Here is a 20,591-nt window from a genome sequence, read left to right as displayed (position 1 = left end):
CATTTATATACATGTGAAATTGAAATCTAAATGACAAATACAATTTAGTTAATTTTTTAATGACAGAGCTTGATGTTTAGACTTGGGTCAAATATCAGAAACTAGGGGATAGGACTTTGAGGTAATAAGTGTGTACTTTGGGGAATCTGGGTTTCTTCTGAACAGTACCTCAAGGCTAGTGCCAATCTCTGCAATAGTGAGAAAGGCTTTTTAAATTTCAGATGCTTCTAGCTCAAGCTTATACACATTAACACACCATCTCTTCTTTATTAATTTGTGAATAAGTTACCATTCCAAGATACCTCCAGGGCCGACAATATTAACTTAAAATTAATAACAAAAACAAAACATGTACCATAAACAAAACACAAATCATGAGCCAGTTTGTTTTGCCTGGGAGTTTTGCAACGCATAATCTCTACCTCCTGTTTTCTAATTCACTCAGCCAACTGCTCTCTATTTTCTGTCCTATCCCAATAAAATAGCTCACCAAGAATTTTTTAATTTTCAAATCTCATGAAAGCTTTTTAGTCTTCCTCTTGAAGACTTCCTCCTGAATTTGGTTTCCTACACTGTACAGTAGTCATATCCAGCTTCTTATGACTTTCTTTCTTTAGTTTCTGTGAAATGATTCATATCTGGCATGTCTTCACCCTCTCCAACTAGCCCTCCTTAGCCCTCTCTGTAGGTTGCTGTTTCTTATCCTGTCCATTAAATTTTATTGTTTTCTCAGCAATCTCTCCTTGACACTCATCCCTCCTCATACTGCATGTTCTCCCTGGGTGATTTCCTATTTAACTGCTGAGCACTTCAGATTGATATCTCCAACTCAGGCATATCTCCTGTGACCAGATTCTATCTCCCCCTGAACATAAGACAAGTATCTCCAATTTAACATATCCAAAACCAAATTCTTCACCTTCTGAGACATTCTCTCTTTTTTTTTTTTTTTGCGGTACACGGGCCTCTCACTGTTGTGGCCTCTCCCGTTGCAGAGCACAGGCTCCAGACGCACAGGCTCAGAGGCCATGGCTCACGGGCCCAGCCACTCCACGGCACATGGTATCCTCCCGGACGGGGACACGAACCCATGTTCCCTGCATCGGCAGGCGGACTCTCAACCACTGCGCCACCAGGGAAGCCCGTGAGACATTCTCTTTTATATACACTTTTTATCTCAATGAATGTTGTCCATCCGGCAAGTTTCCTGAGTCAAAACCTGGGAATCATGCTAGATTTCTCTTTCTTCTTCCAGCTACATCCAAATAATCCCAAAGACTTGAAGAAAACCCCGAAGATAATTATACGAATTTTCCTAACTTTCAGTTTCAATAAGAATATGGTGGCTGCTTAGTTCTAAATCTTCCCTTCTCCTGAAAATCAGTAAATTACAAATGGGAAACAACAACAAAAACAAACAAACACACTTTCAGTGACCTAAAAGACATATAAGTCTAACAAATTATGAATATTTACTCTCAGAAAGAGAGAGCCCCACTAGAAGAGGGATGGCTTTGAGAAGGTTAAACTCCAGGTGAGGCAGAGAGGGAAATTTCAGAAATAGGGGGAACCCATATGTAACAACTCAGAAAGCCAATGCGGTGGACACAGTGATGCTGTGATCCTCCTACGGGAATAAAGGATTTACAATCCAGCTGCTGGAAGTACTGCTGGGACATAAATCTTACCTGTCAGTCTTCTTCAGGGATTACCTCAGCTGAATAAAGCCACCTCACTCAAGGTATACCCGGCCACAACGGGTACTTTCAAAACAACAGAAAATAACAAGTGTGGGTGAGGATGTGGAGATGTTGAAACAATTGTGCGTTGATAGTGGAAGCATAAAATGATGTGGTCACAGTGGAAAACAGTATGATGGTTCCTCAAAAAATTAAACATAGAATTACAATATGATCTAGCAGTTCCACTTATATACCCAAAAGAATTGAAAAAAGGGACTCACATATTTATACACCAACATTCATAGCAGCATTATTCACAACAGCCAAAATGTCACATGAACCCAAATGTCCATTGATGGATGAATGGATAAACAAAATTTTGGTATACATACATACAGTGGAATATTATTCAGTCTTAAAAAGGAAGAAAATTCTGACACATGGCTACAGTATAAATGAATCTTGAAGGTAAAACAAGCTGGGCACAAAAGGACACATATTGTGTGTTTCCACTTATATAAAGAGTAGTTAAATTCATAGAAACAAAAAACAGAAAGATGGTTACCAGAGATTGGGGCAGTGGGAAATGGGGACTTATTGTTTAACGGGCTTTGAGTTTCAATTAGGAAAAACTTCTGGAAATGGATAATTGTGATGGTAGCATAACAATATGAATGTACTTAAAACCACTGTATAATTCAGCATATATTCACCTAAAAATGGTTAAAGTGACAATTTTATGTTTTGTCTATTTGCCACAATAAAAAAAAAGCCAGAATGTTCTATAAAGTTTTGTTTGTATAATTTCAAAAATTAAATAAAATTAATGTGGAATTCATTTGTTTTAACTCTAGCAACATTAATATGCCAGAACTGGGATTTTTTCTTTTACTTTGTTATATTTTTTAGACTTTATCATATAGTTTAATTTAAATCTTAAATGTTTCTGATTTTTCTGATATATAAAATGCAAAAAAGTATATATACATATATAAAGAATTTATTTGGATTGAAAATATCCACTATAATAGAGAAAGATATAATATACTAAATATCAATAAAAATCCAGGTTGTCTTTTAAAAAAAATTGCCAGGAACAATGTAATACCCAGGATAGAGCAACTAGCTTTTAAAGAAGAGATAATTTCTGTCCTAATTAAACTACTATAGGAAAAAAGGAAAACTTTTTAATTCTTTTTATGAAACACGTACAACATTGATATAATACCTGACCAAAAACACCCCACAAAAAAAGTTTGATTTTATTTACTGTTAATTAACAATACATCATGACCAACTGAGTTTTAGTCTACAAATGTAAAGATGATTCAATACTAGAAAAATAATTCATCATATTAATAGATCTACAGAGAAAACCATATAATTTTTTCTAGCAATGCTGAAAAAACACTTAAAAAATCCCAAACCTTCCTGGTTTAAAAGAAAAATACATAAAATATAAATCAAGGATATATAGCAGGCCAAACACCAACATTCTTCCTAAAGTCCAAAACAGGAAACAAGAAAAATTATACTGATTATACTCATTACGATAACTATTATATTGCATATTGCATATATAACTAATATATATAGCATGTAACATATATAACTAATACATACTAAAACTCATAGAGGGTATTAGCCATTGCAATTACATGATTATTATAATTAAAGGAGTGAGGTATTCTGATTGGCCAGGTCTCAGAAATGTGAAAACTTCTGTGACTGAGAGAGGAGGGAGGCTAACAGCCCCACACATATTGAATGGAATAATTTTACTCTAAACAGAGAGGGTATCAGAAAGCAGATAAAATAATAAGAGTTTAGGCAGATAAAACTGAAGTGTCCTCATGTTGCTTCTATTACTCTATTTATTGGCTCCCCATCATACCTACAAAATGATTCAAAATACTTTTGTACTGCTTCATTTTCACCTTGATTATCCATCAATCTCCTCTACTTCGATCCATTGCAATTCAGTAGCTCAGGAATATCTGGCCTGTGACTTGCCCTTTAGAGAACATACCTCCAATTTGACCTTGGACAAAGTGATTGGCATTGCTCCATACCCATGGTCATCAGACTATGCCCTGCAAACCAAATCCAGCCTACAACCCTTTTTTCTGCTGCCCAGAACTAAGAATGATTTTTGTTTTTTTGTTTTGCGGTACGCGGTCCTCTCACTGTTGTGGCCTCTCCCGTTGCAGAGCACAGGCTCCGGACGCGCAGGCTCAGCGGCCATGGCTCACGGGCCCAGCCGCTCCGCGGCATGTGGGATCTTCCCGGACCGGGTCACGAACCCCTGTCCCCTGCAACGGCAGGCGGACTCTCAACCACTGCGCCACCAGGGAAGCCCCTAAGAATGGTTTTTACATTTGTAAACACTTAGAAAAAAATAGAAAATTATTTATGAACATTGGTGTTCATAAATAAAATTTAACTGGAACACAGACACCGTCACTCATTACATCCTATCTAAGGAATTCAGCTATTTGTAGTGAGGTAGATGGACCTAGAGTCTGTCATATAGAGTGCAATAAGTCAGAAAGAGAAAAACAAATACTGTATGCTAACACATATATATGGAATCTGGGGTGGACAGAAATAAAAACGCAGACATAGAGAATGGACTTGAGGATATGGGGAGGGGGAAGGGTAAGCTGGGACGAAGTGAGAGAGTGGCATGGACATACATACACTACCAAATGTAAAATAGATAGCTAGTGGGAAGCAGCTGCTTCACATGGGGAGACCAGCTCCATGCTTTGTGACCACCTAGAGGGGTGGGATAGGGAGGGTGGGAGGGAGACGCAAGAGGGAGGAGATATATGTATATGTATATGTATAGCTGATTCACTGTTATACAGCAGAAACTCACCATTGTAAAGCAATTATACTCCAATAAAGATGATAAAAAAAAAAGTGAATATACACACACACACAAAAAGAGTAGAAAACCATAAAAAAAAATAAAAAAGAATCCACCTGCCAACGCAGGGGACACATGTTCAAGCACTAATCCTGGAAGATCCCACATGCCGCAGAGCAACCAAGCCTGTGTGCCAGACTACTGAGCCTGTGCTATAGAGGTCGCGAGCCACAACTACTGAAGCCCACGTGCTTAGAGTCTGTGCCTGGCAGTGACAGAAGCCACCACAATGAGAGGCCAGCGCACCACCAAAAAGAGTAGCCTCTGCTCGCCACAACTACAGAAAACCCGCGCACAGCAACGAAGACCCAATGCAGCCAAAAATAAATAAAATAAAATAAATAAATTTAAAAATAAAGAAGAAATCACTCATCAGCACCTGATTCTATTCATGATTGTTTTACAAGCCCGGGGATTCTATGGTTCAATTTTGGTAATTTTTTTCCCTAAGAATTGCTGTAAATGTAAACTGAAATATTTTAGAACAGGCAGAGCTCTAAGTTTATATTTCTGAAAACATAAACGCCTCAGTTTATGATATTAGATTAAGAGGAAGCCATTTTTCCCTTTCCAAAGTCAAAGCATACCATTCGCAGTCCTCCTGCCTTCTCTTGCCATAACTTCCCTCTTACAAGAAGAGGTCAAAAGCATTGTTCCATGAAAATCAAGTGGAGGCTGGTAAAGCATCCTATTGCTTCTGTATTTCCAGAAATATTTGCTCTTCTCAGAGACAACTGGTCACAACTGGAATAAGGTGTTTCCCGAGAAACTTCTGGATCTCCTTCCAAGAACGTTCTTGTGCAGCTACATGTGGGATCACCTCTCCTCCCCAGTGCATGAAGAGGTGGAGATTGGAGATCCTCCAGGCACAGCACAGTGGGGAGTAGGGGGGCTCTATCAGGTGGCCTATCCCTGGGTAAGACAGCAGGGTCCAGTCGTTCTTCCCATGTCTCCTCAGCTGTTCTATGGCTTGCTCTGCATATACTTTGCTGTTGACATTCATATCTTCTTCTCCCACAATGAAGAGGAAATGTCCCTGGGCCTTTTCAATGGGGAGAAAAAATGTCTCACTGGCTTCAGCTCTAGTATCCTCAAAAATGTGCTGTAACTCTACTAATCCTAAGGTACTGATGGATAGTGAATGAGGAGAGAATGGCCAGAGCTGATTTATGTGACCATGATATACCTGTGGAATGTCAAGAATAAAGTTGGGCCCGTTAATAAGCGCGGCAGCTGTGACTTGCTTTAGTGAATAGCCATGGAGAGTCCAGTCTCTGCTGTTTTGGACATGGAGACTACCCCAATACCCAGGCTAAGGACCTGTAAAAAACAAAAACCCCAATTAACTACAATCCGGAGACCAGAAGGGGGAGCTCTCACACCCTGAAACAACAGCAGAGCCCAAAAGGTAGAAAGACTGCTCTTCTTTCCAGGCAAGAACTCAGCCAGTGAAAAGCCTTGGGCTCTTTGTTTACCGTAAGCCCTCCCATCTTCCTTTTCCCCTCCAGAAAATCCTTCTCCTTCCCTTGCTGTGCAGGGACTTGCACATGCTTCACCATGGTTTCAGACCCCAAATTGCAATCTCAGCTGATCCTGAATAACTCCATCTTTGCTGGAGAAATATCTGGCATTCTATTTGTTTTAGGGCAACATTTGGTGGCTCATACAAGGACCAGAGGAGACCCCCAAAGGTTCTAGGGCTGGCGAGCAAAGAGTTGCAGTATCCATGGTTGAGCCCTTTATTGCTCACTGCTTCTCTTGCTGACTCTGGAGTTTGAGGGTACATCTTCCTCCTGGATTCGAGTCCTTGTGGTCTGTAGAATAAGAATGCGGTCTGCCATATCAGTAAACAAAAGATGTTGTGGCCATCAAGCCACCAGTCAGTTACAGCCGCACCTGCCCACCCCCAACCACCCATGGAGAGCCCTGAGGAAACTTGGGATGGAAACAAAGAGGATGCTCGCTTTAGATAGCTGAGGTGCATATCAAAGGAATGATTTCAGTGAGCCCAGACTCTTGCATCTTCCTGTACATAGAAAAGCACTAAATTCATTAACTTGAGATGTCTGGTTTTATTTAATTAATAGTAATCTTTTGATGTACCAGGTTTTTGTTGCAAAACTACTACATATCCTGGCTTCTCCCTTACCTCTTCAGAGCAGTCCCTCAGAGCTATCTGAGAGACTGCTCCTGGGCTTAAGCCCTCAGTTTGTCTGTCACAAAAACATAATTCTCAAATTTGAGGTTGTGCTTTTTTCTTATTTTCATTTTTTTTTTTTTCAGTTGACACCTCTTTGCATTTGAAGCTCTTCAGGCTGTGTGTGGGATCTATTTTAAAGTTTCATTGTTTCTGGTTAAAGCCTTGCTCTGTATGTAAGTACTCTTTTGACACTTCAATCTGACTCTGAGATCAGAGAGTTTCAACTGAAACTGGCTGAGAAGCTGTCAGCTGAGTTCCTTCAGGTACAGGGGCTGTTTCACTGAAATGCAGTCAGTTCAGCCATCAGCCCTTCCTTTGGAATAGGAGCTGTTCCATGGGAACTAGCTGAGAAGCCTTTGGCCTGGCTCCTCCAGGACCAAGCTGTTCCCTTAGAACTGGCTGGTATTAGGCCTGCAGACACTGTGAATGCAAGCTGTTTGAATTGAGCTGTAAATTGTTTAAGCTGTTGGAAAATTATTCTTTTACTCTAGAGAAAAATCTCTGAGAAAAGGGATCCCAGTTATATAAATATTTTGAGAGCACACCCCCTCCCCCTCCCTGAGACTCTAGCCAATTTTATATTTAAAAACCTTGGTTCTTCCTCATGCACATTTCTAATTAAATGGACTGACCTGACCACAGGCAATTTATAATATCAATGGCCATTATGGGTAATTTTGAAATCCCTGAACTTAATTTTCTTAAAACCAAATTGGATTACAAGAGCTCAAAAATCTTCAGAACTGAATGGGATATCTTTTCTGACTGGTATTTTGAGGTGATGGAATAAAATTTACGTTTTGAGTCCAGACAAGAAAATTTAAGCATAACATAGTCCCTGTCTGTATTGGGCCCTCCCTATGTGCAATGTACACCTGATTATACATTAACCAAATTGCCTCAAAGCAGGAATGCCTGCTTGACCATAAAGATCAACATTTTCCCTTCTTCATACACCAGCAATATAACTCCTTGAAAGACAACATTCTTTTTTTTTTTTTTAATTTTTTAAACATCTTTATTGGAGTATAGTTGCTTTACAATGGTTAGTTTCTGCTTTATAACAAAGTGAATCAGCTATACATATACATATGTCCCCATATCTCCTCCCTCTTGCGTCTCCCTCCCACACTCCCTATCCCACCCCTCTAGGTGGTCACAAAGCACAGAGCTGGTCTTCCCATGTGATGCAGCTGCTTCCCACTAGCTACCTATTTTACATTTGGTAGTATATATAAGTCCATGCCACTCTCTCACTTCGTCCCAGCTTATCTTCCCCCTCCCCATATCCTCAAGTCCATTCTCTATGTCTGAGTCTTTATTTCTGTCTACCCCTAGGTTCTTCAAAACCACTTTTTTTTTTTTTTTTTTTAGATTCCATATATATGTGTTAGCATACAGTATTTGTTTTTCTCTTTATGGCTTGCTTCACTCTGCATGACAGACCCTAGGTCCATCCACCTCATTACATATAGCTGAATTTTGTTTCTTTTTATGGCTGAGTAATATTCCATTGTATATATGTGACACATCTTCTTTATCCATTCATCTCTTGATGGACACTTAGGTTGCTTCCATGTCCTGGCTATTGTAAATAGCACTGCAATGAACACTGTGGTACATAACTCTTTGAATTACAGTTTTCTCAGGGTATATGCCCATAGTGGGATTGCTGTGTCATATGGTAGCTCTATTTTTAGTTTTTTAAGGAACCTCCATACTGTTCTCCATAGTGGCTGTATCAATTTACATTCCCACCAACAGTGCAAGGGTTCCCTTTTCTCCACACCCTCTCCAGCATTTATTGTTTCTAGATTTTTTGATGATGGACATTCTACTGGTGTGAGGTGATACCCTATTGTAGTTTTGATTTGCATTTCTCTAATGATTAGTGATGTTGAGCATCCTTTCATGTGTTTGTTGGCAATCAGTATATCTTCTCTGGAGAAATGTCTATTTAGGTCTTCTACCCATTTTTGGATTGGGTTGTTTGGTTTCTTGATATTGAGTTTCATGAGCTGTTTGTAAATTTTGGAGATTAATCCTTTGTCAGTTGCTTCATTTGCAAATATTTCCTCCCATTCTGAGGGTCCTTTTCATCTTCTTTATGGTTTCCTTTGCTGTGCAAAAGCTTTTAAGATTCATTAGGTCCCATTTATTTTTGTTTCTATTTCCATTTCTCTAAGACGTGGGTCAAAAAGGATCTTGCTGTGATTTATGTCATAGAGTGTTCTACCTATGTTTTCCTCTAAGAGTTTTATAGTGTATGGCCTTACATTTAGGTCTTTAATCCATTTTGAGTTTATTTTTGTGTATGGTGTTAGGGAGTGTTCTAATTTCATACTTTTACATGTACCTGTACAGTTTTCCCAGCACCACTTATTGAAGAGGCTGTCTTTTCTCCACTACATATTCTTGCCTCCTTTATCAAAGATAAGGTGACCATATGTGTGTGGGTTTATCTCTGGGCTTTCTATCCTGTTCCATTGATCTATATTTCTGCTTTTGTGCCAGTACCATACTGTCTTGATTACTGTAGCTTTGTAGTATAGTCTGAAGTCAGGGAGTCTGATTCCTCCAGCTCCACTTTTCTTTCTCAAGATTGCTTTGGCTATTCGGGGTCTTTTGTGTTTCCATACAAATTGTGAAATTTTTTGTTGTAGTTCTGTGGAAAATGCCATTGGTAGTTTGATAGCGATTGCATTGAATCTGTAGATTGCTTTGGGTAGTACAGTCATTTTCACAATGTTGATTCTTCCAATTCAAGAACATGGTATATCTCTCCATCTGTTGGTATCATCTTCAATTTCTTTCATCAGTGTCTTATAGTTTTCTGCATACAGGTCTTTTGTCTCCTTGGGCAGGTTTATTCCTAGGTATTTTATTGTTTTTGTTGCAGTGGTAAATGGGAGTGTTTCCTTAATTTCTCTTTCAGATTTTTCATCATTAGTGTATAAGAATGCAAGAGATTTCTGTGCATTAATTTTGTATCCTGCAACTTTACCAAATTCATTGATTAGCTCTAGTAGTTTTCTGGTAGCATCTTTAGGATTCTCTATGAATAGTGTCACGTCATCTGCAAACAGTGACAGCTTTACTTCTTTTTTTCCGATTTGGATTCCCTTATTTCTTTTTCTTCTCTGATTGCTGTGGCTAAAACTTCCAAAACTATGTTGAATAATAGTGGTGAGAGTGGGTAACCTTGTCTTGTTTCTGATCTTAGTGGAAATGGTGTCAGTTTTTGGACTATGTATCTTTGACGAACTTTACATAAAACATGAGTGTGCCATTTTGATGTATGATCCTTTGTCTTGAGAATGTATATAACTGTGCCTTTGACTTCTAAACAAGTGGAACAGTCCTCAAAAGGAACAGTCCTTTTCCTTTCTGAAAGACTGTCCCCTGGGTTAAAATCCCCAGGTTGGCTTGAATAAAATTCTCTATTTCTCCTTAAGATCAACTGTTGATTAATTTTTCATCCATAGTGACTTCCTAACATTATCAGGAGTCTACAATTGCCTCTCTGCAAAATAAGGTTTTAAGATTAACTGAGGCAAATGAATGATTTAAAAAGATAAAATGGCTCCTGAAGCCTCAAACTCTTCTTTGGCTTCTTCATCTCAGCCTTTGCCTCTGATGCCGTCTTGTCTCCCTCCCTCACTCATGCCCAGACTCTGCCCCGGGCACCATTTTCCTCCTTCCCTTCAAAGCCACCTACACCTCTTCTACACCCTCAATTTATTCATATGAATTCTCTTACCAAATACCCTTTTTCTCTGAAACTCTCCACATACCCTTTTTCTTTGAACTTATCAGAGCCAGTCCCTTTAAAACTAAGCCTTCTGAGGATGCAAAGCCTTTATTTTTTATATTTCCTGAACTAAAGCTGAACTGTGAGCCATAGTCAAAGATTTTCCCAAAGTAACCGAAGATCCTCACAGGTTTGGTAAGTAATTTAATATAGTCATTCAAACTTATAAACCTGGTTTTTCTAACGTGTATCTACTAGTTCATATGCTTGTCGGTGAACGCCAAGCCCAGCATTAGATGAAAACTCCTAATTGGGAAAATCCTGAAAGTTCCCCCTGATGGAAAAAATTTTCACACATTGAGGTATGGAGAAGTCATCTCGGCTTATACATTGTTCAGCTTGAACTTTGTGTGAACTAAAACAGCCTGTCAAACACACACAACACATCTGCTTTTTTTTTTTTTCAATTTAAGAAAATGTAATGGGATGTGGAGAATATAGTAGTAGTTGGAGGGGGGAGGGCTACTAGCTTGCCCTTTTTACAATGTGTACAACTGCATTAAGATTTTATAACAAGAGTGGCATTTATCCTTCTTAAAACTACCTTCTATAGTGGAGTATAATACAGAAAAAAGACACTTCAACAAGAGAAATATGGAATAAATCATAAATCCACTTGATGACAAAGGAAATCAAAATGCTTAAGGAAAACACAACTACATCAAATACTACCATGCACTAAAATTAATCTGACAAACTATGTACACTTCTAGTAATTTTTTTCAAACAATGGTAAAAGATGTGAAACTCTAATTCAGTAGGAACAGATCAATCTCTATTTTGCCTGAGTTTCAAACTTTCTGACAGCATCAACTATTCCACTATATTAGAAACAGCAAGCAGTCTTACGTACTGCATCCATACATCATGGACTTTCTTGCAATAAAATGTTTTTGTGTTTTTAACTTATCGTAAACAAACTCACAATCAGGAGGGGAAAAAAAACAACACTTTTTCCAACTCCCATGTTCTGAATGGGGTTTTAGATAAAGAATCAATGTTTGCCAAAGAGAACAAGAATCTCTGTAAGCATTAAAGCTTCGATGATATAGAAGCCCTTTGTATACATCCCAGTTTTTATCACCAGGTTATTTTATTTTAGATGACCTACACTATGGCTCAGAAATATGTTAACTTTTAACAGGACTCATGACCTAACTCACTAATTACTTCTATCTGTTTAGTCACTTGAACAATCCATGTTTTCATCTTGGCTTCAACCAAGTCTTATAATTTTGTCGTTTTATTTTTACAGCAGTATTGAATGTCCTATAAGTACCTCTCCCAGTTCTATCTGGAAGCCAGTATTAGAGAACAAGCAACAACAAACTTACTGACTACATACCCCAGGCTTCTCCAATAATACTTAAACCCCTCAGCCAAGAGTGTCTTTTTATGGCAGGTCTGGCCTGGGGAGATGGTGATGGACCTGTTCTCTAACAGTCCTATCAAAGCAAGGCCCTAAGGGACAACAGACATAAGGAAAGTCAAGTTAATTATTCTTACATCTGTCCACTCCCTCTTGGGTCATCGACGCTCAGGTTCTACAGGCACACTCAATAACCTAAGGTGTCAAAGGAAGTTCCCATGAGAACTAGCCCAACAGTTATCTGCCTTACTTGCCCGTAACTGACTAGGCTCTCCAGGTAATTATAAATGCAATAGTATTCTTAAGACACAAGAACTTCCTCTTTGACTCAGAAGAGTAAGGAAACATGTACAATGTAAGTGTGTAAAGCAATAAATTCTAATAAATGTTGCAAAAAATGCTGTTATTGTAACACCAATCAGCTCAAACCAACTTTCTAAAAACATTTTTTTTTAGGATAGGCTGGCTAACATTCAAAAATTGCCCATATAAGTTCTTAGCTTACATTCTATTTAAACATTTCTAGAGCAAGTAGTAACTAGAATAGACAAAAAAACAGACAATATATCTGGACCTAAACCTAAATGTGAAATTGGGTCCACAGGCACACTCTTAACCATTTTTCCAAAGAAGTATGTTTAAACGGCTTTACCATGCAGAGCTATGGCTTCCCGGAAGGGTTGCAAATCAGTCTCTACAGATGATCTAGTTTCCGTTGAAGTAGCTCGGTTAGGGGACACTACAGTCAGTCTTGGGGGAGCTCTAGAGTTTCGCGGTGGAGGAACTTTTCCACACAGGAAGCTGATCAAATCTTCTCTACGAATAGTTCTTCTGCGCTTTTTAACCCAAGCCAACACATCTTTATTGCGTCGCTGATAGCCAACCTGAATTCCAATATCAAAACTTCGCTGATGGGTATCCACGCTTTCTTTGTAAAGGTTGGTGACGGCAGTGGCTGCATTTTGGAAGGGAACCCAAAGAGAAAGTCCTGGCTGCTGACACACTCGGTCTTTGTAGAGCTGGGCCACGGCGGTGGCCGAGTTCTGGAAGAGGTGCCACAGCTTCTGTTGCTTCTGCTCGGGCTGTGCGGCCGCCGCCGCCTCCTCCTGCAGCTCAGGGGTCAACTGCTCGTCCTGCTCGACCTCAGCCAGGCACTGCCGCTCCCACTTGGAGAACCAGTGCTCGGGCCCGTGCTCCTGGATCTCGGCCTCGCCCTCCTCCTTCCGCTCCTCCATCCTCCGCGGCCTCCCGCGGCCTCGCAGCCACCGCAGCCGCGTCCTGCTCAGGCGGGGCCCCCGCGAGAGCGTCGTCGTCGAGCGGCCCGGCGGCGGGGCCCAGCGGCCTGCGGGGGCTCCTCGCGTCGGCCCAGGCCTCCTGCACCCCGACGGCCTGCGAGCCCCGCCCCGCGGCCCCGCGCTGCCCAGGACGACCCCCGACCCGGTCCTCCCCACCCCCGGCCCCTGCCGAAGTGCGCTGCGGACCGGACGAACACCGCCGCCTCTCGCCTCGCTGGCCCGAGCACGTCTACCGCCCCACCATGGCGCCGCGGCCTCCCTAGGGCCACCGCCTACAGCTCCGCGTAGCCCTGCCGGCGCCACCGAGCCTACCCCGAAGACTGAGGAAAGTAGACGTCGCTGACGCCGTCGTCGTCGACGCCTCTGTGGTTGCTGGTCCCCGCCCACATGCTGACGAGAAAGCACCGCCCACCCGGCTCCCCTGCCCGGTTGGGGTGCGCCGGATCCGAGGGCTTCTATTGGTCCAATCCGACCAGTTCCGCTTGCCGGCCTCTAAACGCAGCACCGTGATTGGCTCATCGGCGTATCCGTCTGACGTAACCAAAGAGCGAGGGGAAGGGAGTGAAAGGAAGGGTGAAGACGGGGAAAGAGGGGGAGGAGCTGACAGTGGTTGCATCCGAGCCAACCTAAGGGGGGGGGGGGAGCACAACACATCTGCTTCAACCATTAAAGTAAAGAATGTCTGTTTTGAAGATAAGGATAAAAAAACTCCCTTCTTACCACATCCATATTAACACTCCCTGAAAGAAAAGGTTCACTTCCCAGACACCAGGGTCCTGTTGTCTCACTCTCTATATACTAAATCTGTCTCTTTTGGACACTTGAAGAATATACCCCCGTCGTGTTTGATGTATGTTCTTTGCTCTGATAAGGTATATGACTATGCTAAAAACCGTGCTTCAACTGAGCAGTTTCTTAGAGTTATCTGAGAGGCTGTCTCCTGGGCTACAGTCCTCAGTTTGGCAAATAAAATTCTTTTCTATTCCTATTACAGGTTGTTATTGATTATTTCCATCAACACCTAAGAGTAAAACACGGAGACCAACCTGCTAACTTACATATGATCAAGCTTGGGCAATTGCTAGGTGACTTTTTCAAAACCTGTTGATTGGCACAAAATTCAGGCTTTTACATGAAAACCTGATGAATCTGCTCATGACTATTACAATCGACTTCAGATTATTTTTAAAGAAAATTCTGATCTTCTTTTAGAGGTTGATTCCACTCAGATAGCTTTAAACTTTATATTTATTAATGGGCTGAACCAGGACCATTCCCTTCTAGTAAAAAGAACCAGGATGGGATGGGAAACTAGAGTTTTCCACTCCAGAGTCTAGTGAATCTGGCAAACCGGCTGTCTCTCACTCTAAATGAGTCACCTCAATGAAAAACCACTGAAATTCTTAATCTTCAACTCCAGCAAATGAAGGTCCCTAAATGAAACCAAACCCCCCCCCAGTTTGCCACAAAGAGCTATTGTCACAAAGAGCTAGGATGTCAGAAAAAAGATTGTTACAAATTTAAGCATTTTAGGCACCTTCTGCCCTCTAAGCAGTCTTTCCAATGTCCTCTGAATTCTCAACAATGGGGTTCGGGTGGACTACAGGGGCTCTTCCTAATCTTCCCACTTAATAGAATTGGAGAAACATTTCTCCAGATTGGGGATGAATCTCTTCCAGTCCTAACTGACAATGGAACCACAATCTTGGTACTCAGTGCCACTACTACAAAGCAGTCCCTGCCTTGGAGTACTAAAACAGTTCAAACAGTGGGATCTCTAATGAACCCCAAGAGCTTCCTATCTCTGAACCTATTCCCTTTTGTTTAGGCCCTTTGAGAGATACACACCCTTTTCTCCTTAGTTCCTCTGCCCTTATCCATTTATTAGATCAAGACTTCTTAAAGAAGTATGCATGGCAGAGTTTCTTTATCCCAAAGGGGGAAATAATTCTAGATTTGACAATAGTCATCAAAGTAACCAATCATGTAAATTAAATCACCCTTTGACATCTTTAATTGCTTCAGCTCTGACAGTCCTAGAGCTGATTCTGAAAACTCTGATTATTTGTCCCTATTGAATCAGCTACCACCCTCCTACGGACCAAATCTCCACCTGATATTGGCAAAATTTACAGCATGCCTCCCATCACGATTCAGATAAGTCCCTCAAAACCTCTTCCCAGAATTAATCAATACCCTATAAGTAAAGAAGCCCTTCAAGGCATGAAGCCCATAATAGAAGATTACAGGTCTCAAGACACCATTATCCCTGTACTAATCTTTCTAATACTTCTATTTAACCTGTGAGAAAACCTAAGGACCCAGGATGGAGGTTCATCCAGTACCTCCAAGTAATAAACAACACTGTTATCCCTCGACCCCCTGTTGTTCCTAACACTCATATGTTACTAACATCCATTCTCACTGGAAGTGAATTCTTTACTGTAATTGATTTATGCAGTGCATTCGCTAGTATTCCAGTTGACCAAGCCAGCCAATAACTTTTGCCTTCACTTGGGAAGAAAAACAATTCACTTGGACACTAATGCCTCAGGTTTAACTGTTTCCTTATTTCTCAAATCCTGAAGGCTGATCTGGATGATATGAATTACCCTAGAGGTTCTATTTTGTTGCAATATGTGGATGATTTGCTTCTTTGTTCTACTTCTCCAGCCTCCTCATAGGAAGACAGCATCCACTTGCTAAAGCTTTTAGCCTCAAAGGGACATAAAATTACCAAAGAAAAACTGCAGTTTGTCCAAACCCAGGTTTAGGGCATCTGATATCAGAACAAGAACTACACTTATATCCAGATAAACTTTATAGTGTCCTAAGTTTCCCAAAACCCCAAACTAAACACTATCTGTGACTATTTCTTGGGTTAGTTGGTTATGCTGAAATGAGATCCCAAATTTCTCTCTTATGGCCAAACCTCTGTATGTTTTATTCAAGAAAAACAACCCCAGTGAAATTTAATGGGAAAAATCAGATGACGTAGATTTCAAGGCCTTAAAGGAGAGTTGGAAGAACCCACCTGCCCTGGGGCATCCCAGTTATCAGATTTCCTTTTTCCTTTTTGTATATGAAAAAGGAAATACCCTTGGGGTACTCATCCCATAACACAGGGACCACCATTGACCCATAGGGTATTATAGCCAGCAACTGGACCCTGTAATATGGGGATACCTGCCTTGCCTTAGAGTCATTAGGCCCCACCTCTTTCAGTTAAAACCACTGAGAGAGACAGGAGAAGATGGCAGAAGAGTAGGACACGGAGATCACCTTCCTCCCCACAGATACATCAGAAATACATCTACACGTGGAACAGCTCCTACAGAACACCTAATGAACACTGGCAGAAGACCTCAGACCTCCCAAAAGGCAAGAAACTCCCCACGTACCTGGGTACGACAAAAGAAAAAAGAAAAAACAGAAAAAAGAATAGGGACTGGACCTGCACCAGTGGGAGGGAGCTGTGAAGGAGGAAAGGTTTCCACACACTAGAAGCCCCTTCGCGGGTGGAGACTGCAGGGGACGGAGGGGGGAAGCTTCAGAGCCACGGAGGAGAGCGCAGCAACAGGGGTGTGGAGGACCAGGCAGAGAGATTCCTGCACAGAGGATCGATGCCGACCAGCACTCACCATCCCGAGAAGCTAGTCTGCTCACCTGCAGGGACGGGCAGCGGCTGGAAGCTGAGGCTCGGGCTTTGGAGCTTGGATCCCAGGGAGAGGACTAAGGTTGGCGGCGTGAACACAGACTTAAGGGGGCTAGTGCGCCACGGCTAGCCGGGAGAGAGTCTGGGAAAAAGTCTGGACCTGCCGAAGAGACAATACACTTTTTCTTGCCGCTTTGTTTCCCGGTGCGCGAGGAGAGAGGATTAAGAGCGCTGCTTAAAGGAGCTCCAGAGACAGGCGCGAGCCGCGGCTATCAGCGTGGACCCCAGAGACGGGCATGAGACGCTAAGGCTGCTGCTGCCGCCACCAAGAAGCCTGTGTGCGAGCACAGGTCACTATCCCCACCTCCCCTCCCGGGAGCCTGTGCAGCCCGCCACTGCCAGGGTCCCGGGATCCAGGGACAACTTCTCCGGGAGAATGCATGGCGCACCGGCTTCTGCCGCCACAGGCTCGCCCCGCATCCGTACCCTTCCCTCCCCCTGGCCTGAGTGAGCCAGAGCCCCCGAATCAGCAGCTCCTTTAACCCTGTCCTGTCTGAGCAAAGATCAGACGCCCTCAGGCGACCTACACGCAGAGGCGGGGCCAAATCCAAAGCTGAACCCCGGCAGGTGTTCGAACAGAGAAGAGAAAGGGAAATTTCTCCCAGCAGCCTCAGAAGCAGTGGATTAAAGCTCCACAATCAACTTGATGTACCCTGCATCTGTGGAATATCTGAATAGACAACGAATCATCCCAAATTGAGGAGATGGACTTTGGGAGCAAGATATACTATTTTTTCCCCTTTTCCTCTTTTTGTGAGTGTATATGTGCATGGTTCTGTGCGATATTTTGTCTGTATAGCTTTGCTTTCACCATTTGTCCCAGCGTATTGTCCGTCCATTTTTTTCTTCTCTTTACTTTGAAAATTTTTTTCCTTAATAATTGTTTTTTATTTTAATAACTTTATTTTATTTTATCTTACTTTATTTTAGTTTATCCTCTTCCTTTCTTCCTTTCTTTCTATTTTTTCTCCCTTTTACTCTGAGCCGTGTGGAGGACAGTCTCTTGGTGCTCCAGCCAGGCGTCAGGGCTGTGCCACTGAGGTGGGAGAGCCAACCGCAGGACACTGGTCCAGAAGAGACCTCCCAGCTCCACGTAATATCAAACGGCGAAAATCTCCCAGAGATCTCCATCTCAACACCAACACCCAGCTTCACTCAACGACCAGCAAGCTCCAGTGCTGGACACCCTATGACAAACAACTAGCAAGACAGGAACAAAGCTCCATCCATTAGCAGAGAGGCTACCTAAAATCATAGTAAGGCCAGACACCCCAAACACACCACCAGACGTGGACCTACCCACTAGAAAAACAAGATCCAGCCTCATCCACCAGAACACAGGCACTAGTCCCATCCACCAGGAAACCTACACAACTCACTGAACCAACCTTAGCCACTGAGGACAGATACCAAAAACAATGGGAACTACGAACCTGCAGCCTGTGAAAAGGAGACCCCAAACACAGTAAGACAAGCAAAATGAAAAGACAGAAAAACACACAGCAGATGAAGGAGCAAGGCAAAAACCCACCACACCTAAAAAATGAAGAGGAAACAGGCAGTCTACCTGAAAAATAATTCAGAATAATGATAGTAAAGATGATCCAAAATCTTGGAAATAGAATAGAGAAAATGCAAGAAACGTTTAACAAGGACCTTGAAGAACTAAAGAGGAAACAAGCAATGATGAACAACACAATAAATGAAATTAAAAATACTCTAGAATGGATCAATAGCAGAATAACTGAGGCAGAAGAACGGATAAGTGACCTGGAAGATAAAATAGTGGAAATAACTACTGTAGAGCAGAATAAAGAAAAAAGAATGAAAAGAACTGAGGACAGTCTCAGAGACCTCTGGGACAATTAAACGCACCAACATTCAAATTATAGGGGTCCCATAAGAAGAAGAGAAAAAGAAAGGGACTGAGAAAATATTTGAAGAGATTATAGTTGAAAACTTCCCTAAAATGGGAAAGGAAATAGTCAATCAACTCCAGGAAGCACAGAGAGTCCCATACAGGATAAATCCAAGGAGAAACATGCCAAGACACATATTAATCAAACTATCAAAAATTAAATACAAAGAAAACATATTAAAAGCAGCAAGGGAAAACCAACAAATAACGCATAAGGGAATCCCCATAAGCTTAACAGCTGATCTTTCAGCAGAAACTCTGCAAGCCACAAGGGAGGGCAGGACATATTTAAAGTGATGAAGGAGAAAAACCTACAACCAAGATAACTCTACCCAGCAAGGATATCATTCAGATTTGATGGAGAAATTAAAACCATTGCAGACAAGCAAAAGTTGAGAGAGTTCAGCACCACCAAACCAGCTTTACAACAAATGGTAAAGGAACTTCTCTAGGCAAGAAACACAAGAGAAGGAAAAGACCTACAATAACAAGCCCAAAACAATTAAGAAAATGGGTATAGGAACATACATATCGATAATTACCTTAAATGTAAATGGATTAAATGCTCCCACCAAAAGACACAGACTGGCTGAATGGATACAAAAACAAGACCCGTATATATGCTGTCTATAAGAGACCCATTTCAGACCTAGGGACACATACAGACTGAAAGTGAGGGGATGCAAAAAGATATTCCATGCAAATGGAAATCTAAAGAAAGCTGGAGTAGCAATTCTCATATCAGACAAAATAGACTTTAAAATAAAGACTATTACAAGAGACAAAGAAGGACACTACATAATGATCAAGGGATCGATCCAAGAAGAAGAGATAACAACTGTAAATATTTATGCACCCAACATAGGAGCACCTCAATACATAAAGCAAATACTAACAGCCATAAAAGGGGAAATTGACAGTAACACAATCATAGTAGGGGACATTAACATCTCACTTTCACCAATGGACAGATCATCCAAAATGAAAATAAATCAGGAAACACAAGCTTTAAATGATACATTAAACAAGATGGACTTAATTGATATTTATAGGACATTCCATCCAAAAACAACAGAATACACATTTTTCTCAAGTGCGCATGGAACATTCTCCAGGATAGATCGTATCTTGGGTCACAAATCAAGCCTTGGTAAATTTAAGAAATTTGAAATCTTATCAAGTATCTTTTTCGACCACAAAGCTTTGAGACTAGATATCAATTACAGGAAAAGATCTGTAAAAAATACAAACACATGGATGCTAAACAATACACTGCTTAATAACGAAATGATCACTGCAGAAATCAAAGAGGAAATCAAAAAATTCCTAGAAACAAATGACAATGGAGATATGATGACCCAAAACCAATGGGATGCAGCGAAAGCAGTTCTAAGAGGGATGTTTATAGCAATACAATCCTACCTTAAGAAACAGGAAACATCTCAAATAAACAACCTAACCTTGCACCTAAGCAATTAGAGAAAGAAGAAAAAAAAAACCCAAAGTTAGCAGAAGCAAGGAAATGATAAAGATCAGAAATAAATGAAAAAGAAATGAAGGAAACAATAGCAAAGATCAATAAAACTAAAAGCTGGTTCTTTGAGAAGATAAAGAAAATTGAGAAACCATTAGCCAGACTCATCAAGAAAAAAAGGGAGAAGACTCAAAT

The 20,591-nt window shown here is 41.3% G+C and overlaps 1 protein-coding gene and 1 pseudogene across 1 annotated transcript in view; both read right to left on the bottom strand.

The window, feature by feature from the left end:
- Positions 1–4,539: 4,539 nt before the first annotated feature.
- BAAT (bile acid-CoA:amino acid N-acyltransferase) overlaps positions 4,540–20,591 on the bottom strand; it is a 67,334-nt gene continuing 51,282 nt past the window's right edge. The window contains 2 exon segments of the mRNA XM_069540803.1: positions 4,540–5,865; positions 5,868–5,934. Coding sequence (XP_069396904.1) covers positions 5,339–5,865; positions 5,868–5,934 — 594 coding nt within the window. The 3' untranslated portion in view covers positions 4,540–5,338.
- Positions 8,343–13,647, bottom strand: LOC132427202 (HUWE1-associated protein modifying stress responses pseudogene; annotated as a pseudogene).

This window comes from Delphinus delphis, chromosome 6, assembly GCF_949987515.2.
Source record: "Delphinus delphis chromosome 6, mDelDel1.2, whole genome shotgun sequence".
In the NCBI taxonomy this organism is placed as follows: domain Eukaryota; kingdom Metazoa; phylum Chordata; class Mammalia; order Artiodactyla; family Delphinidae; genus Delphinus; species Delphinus delphis.
This window is presented reverse-complemented; position numbering and strand designations above follow the sequence as displayed.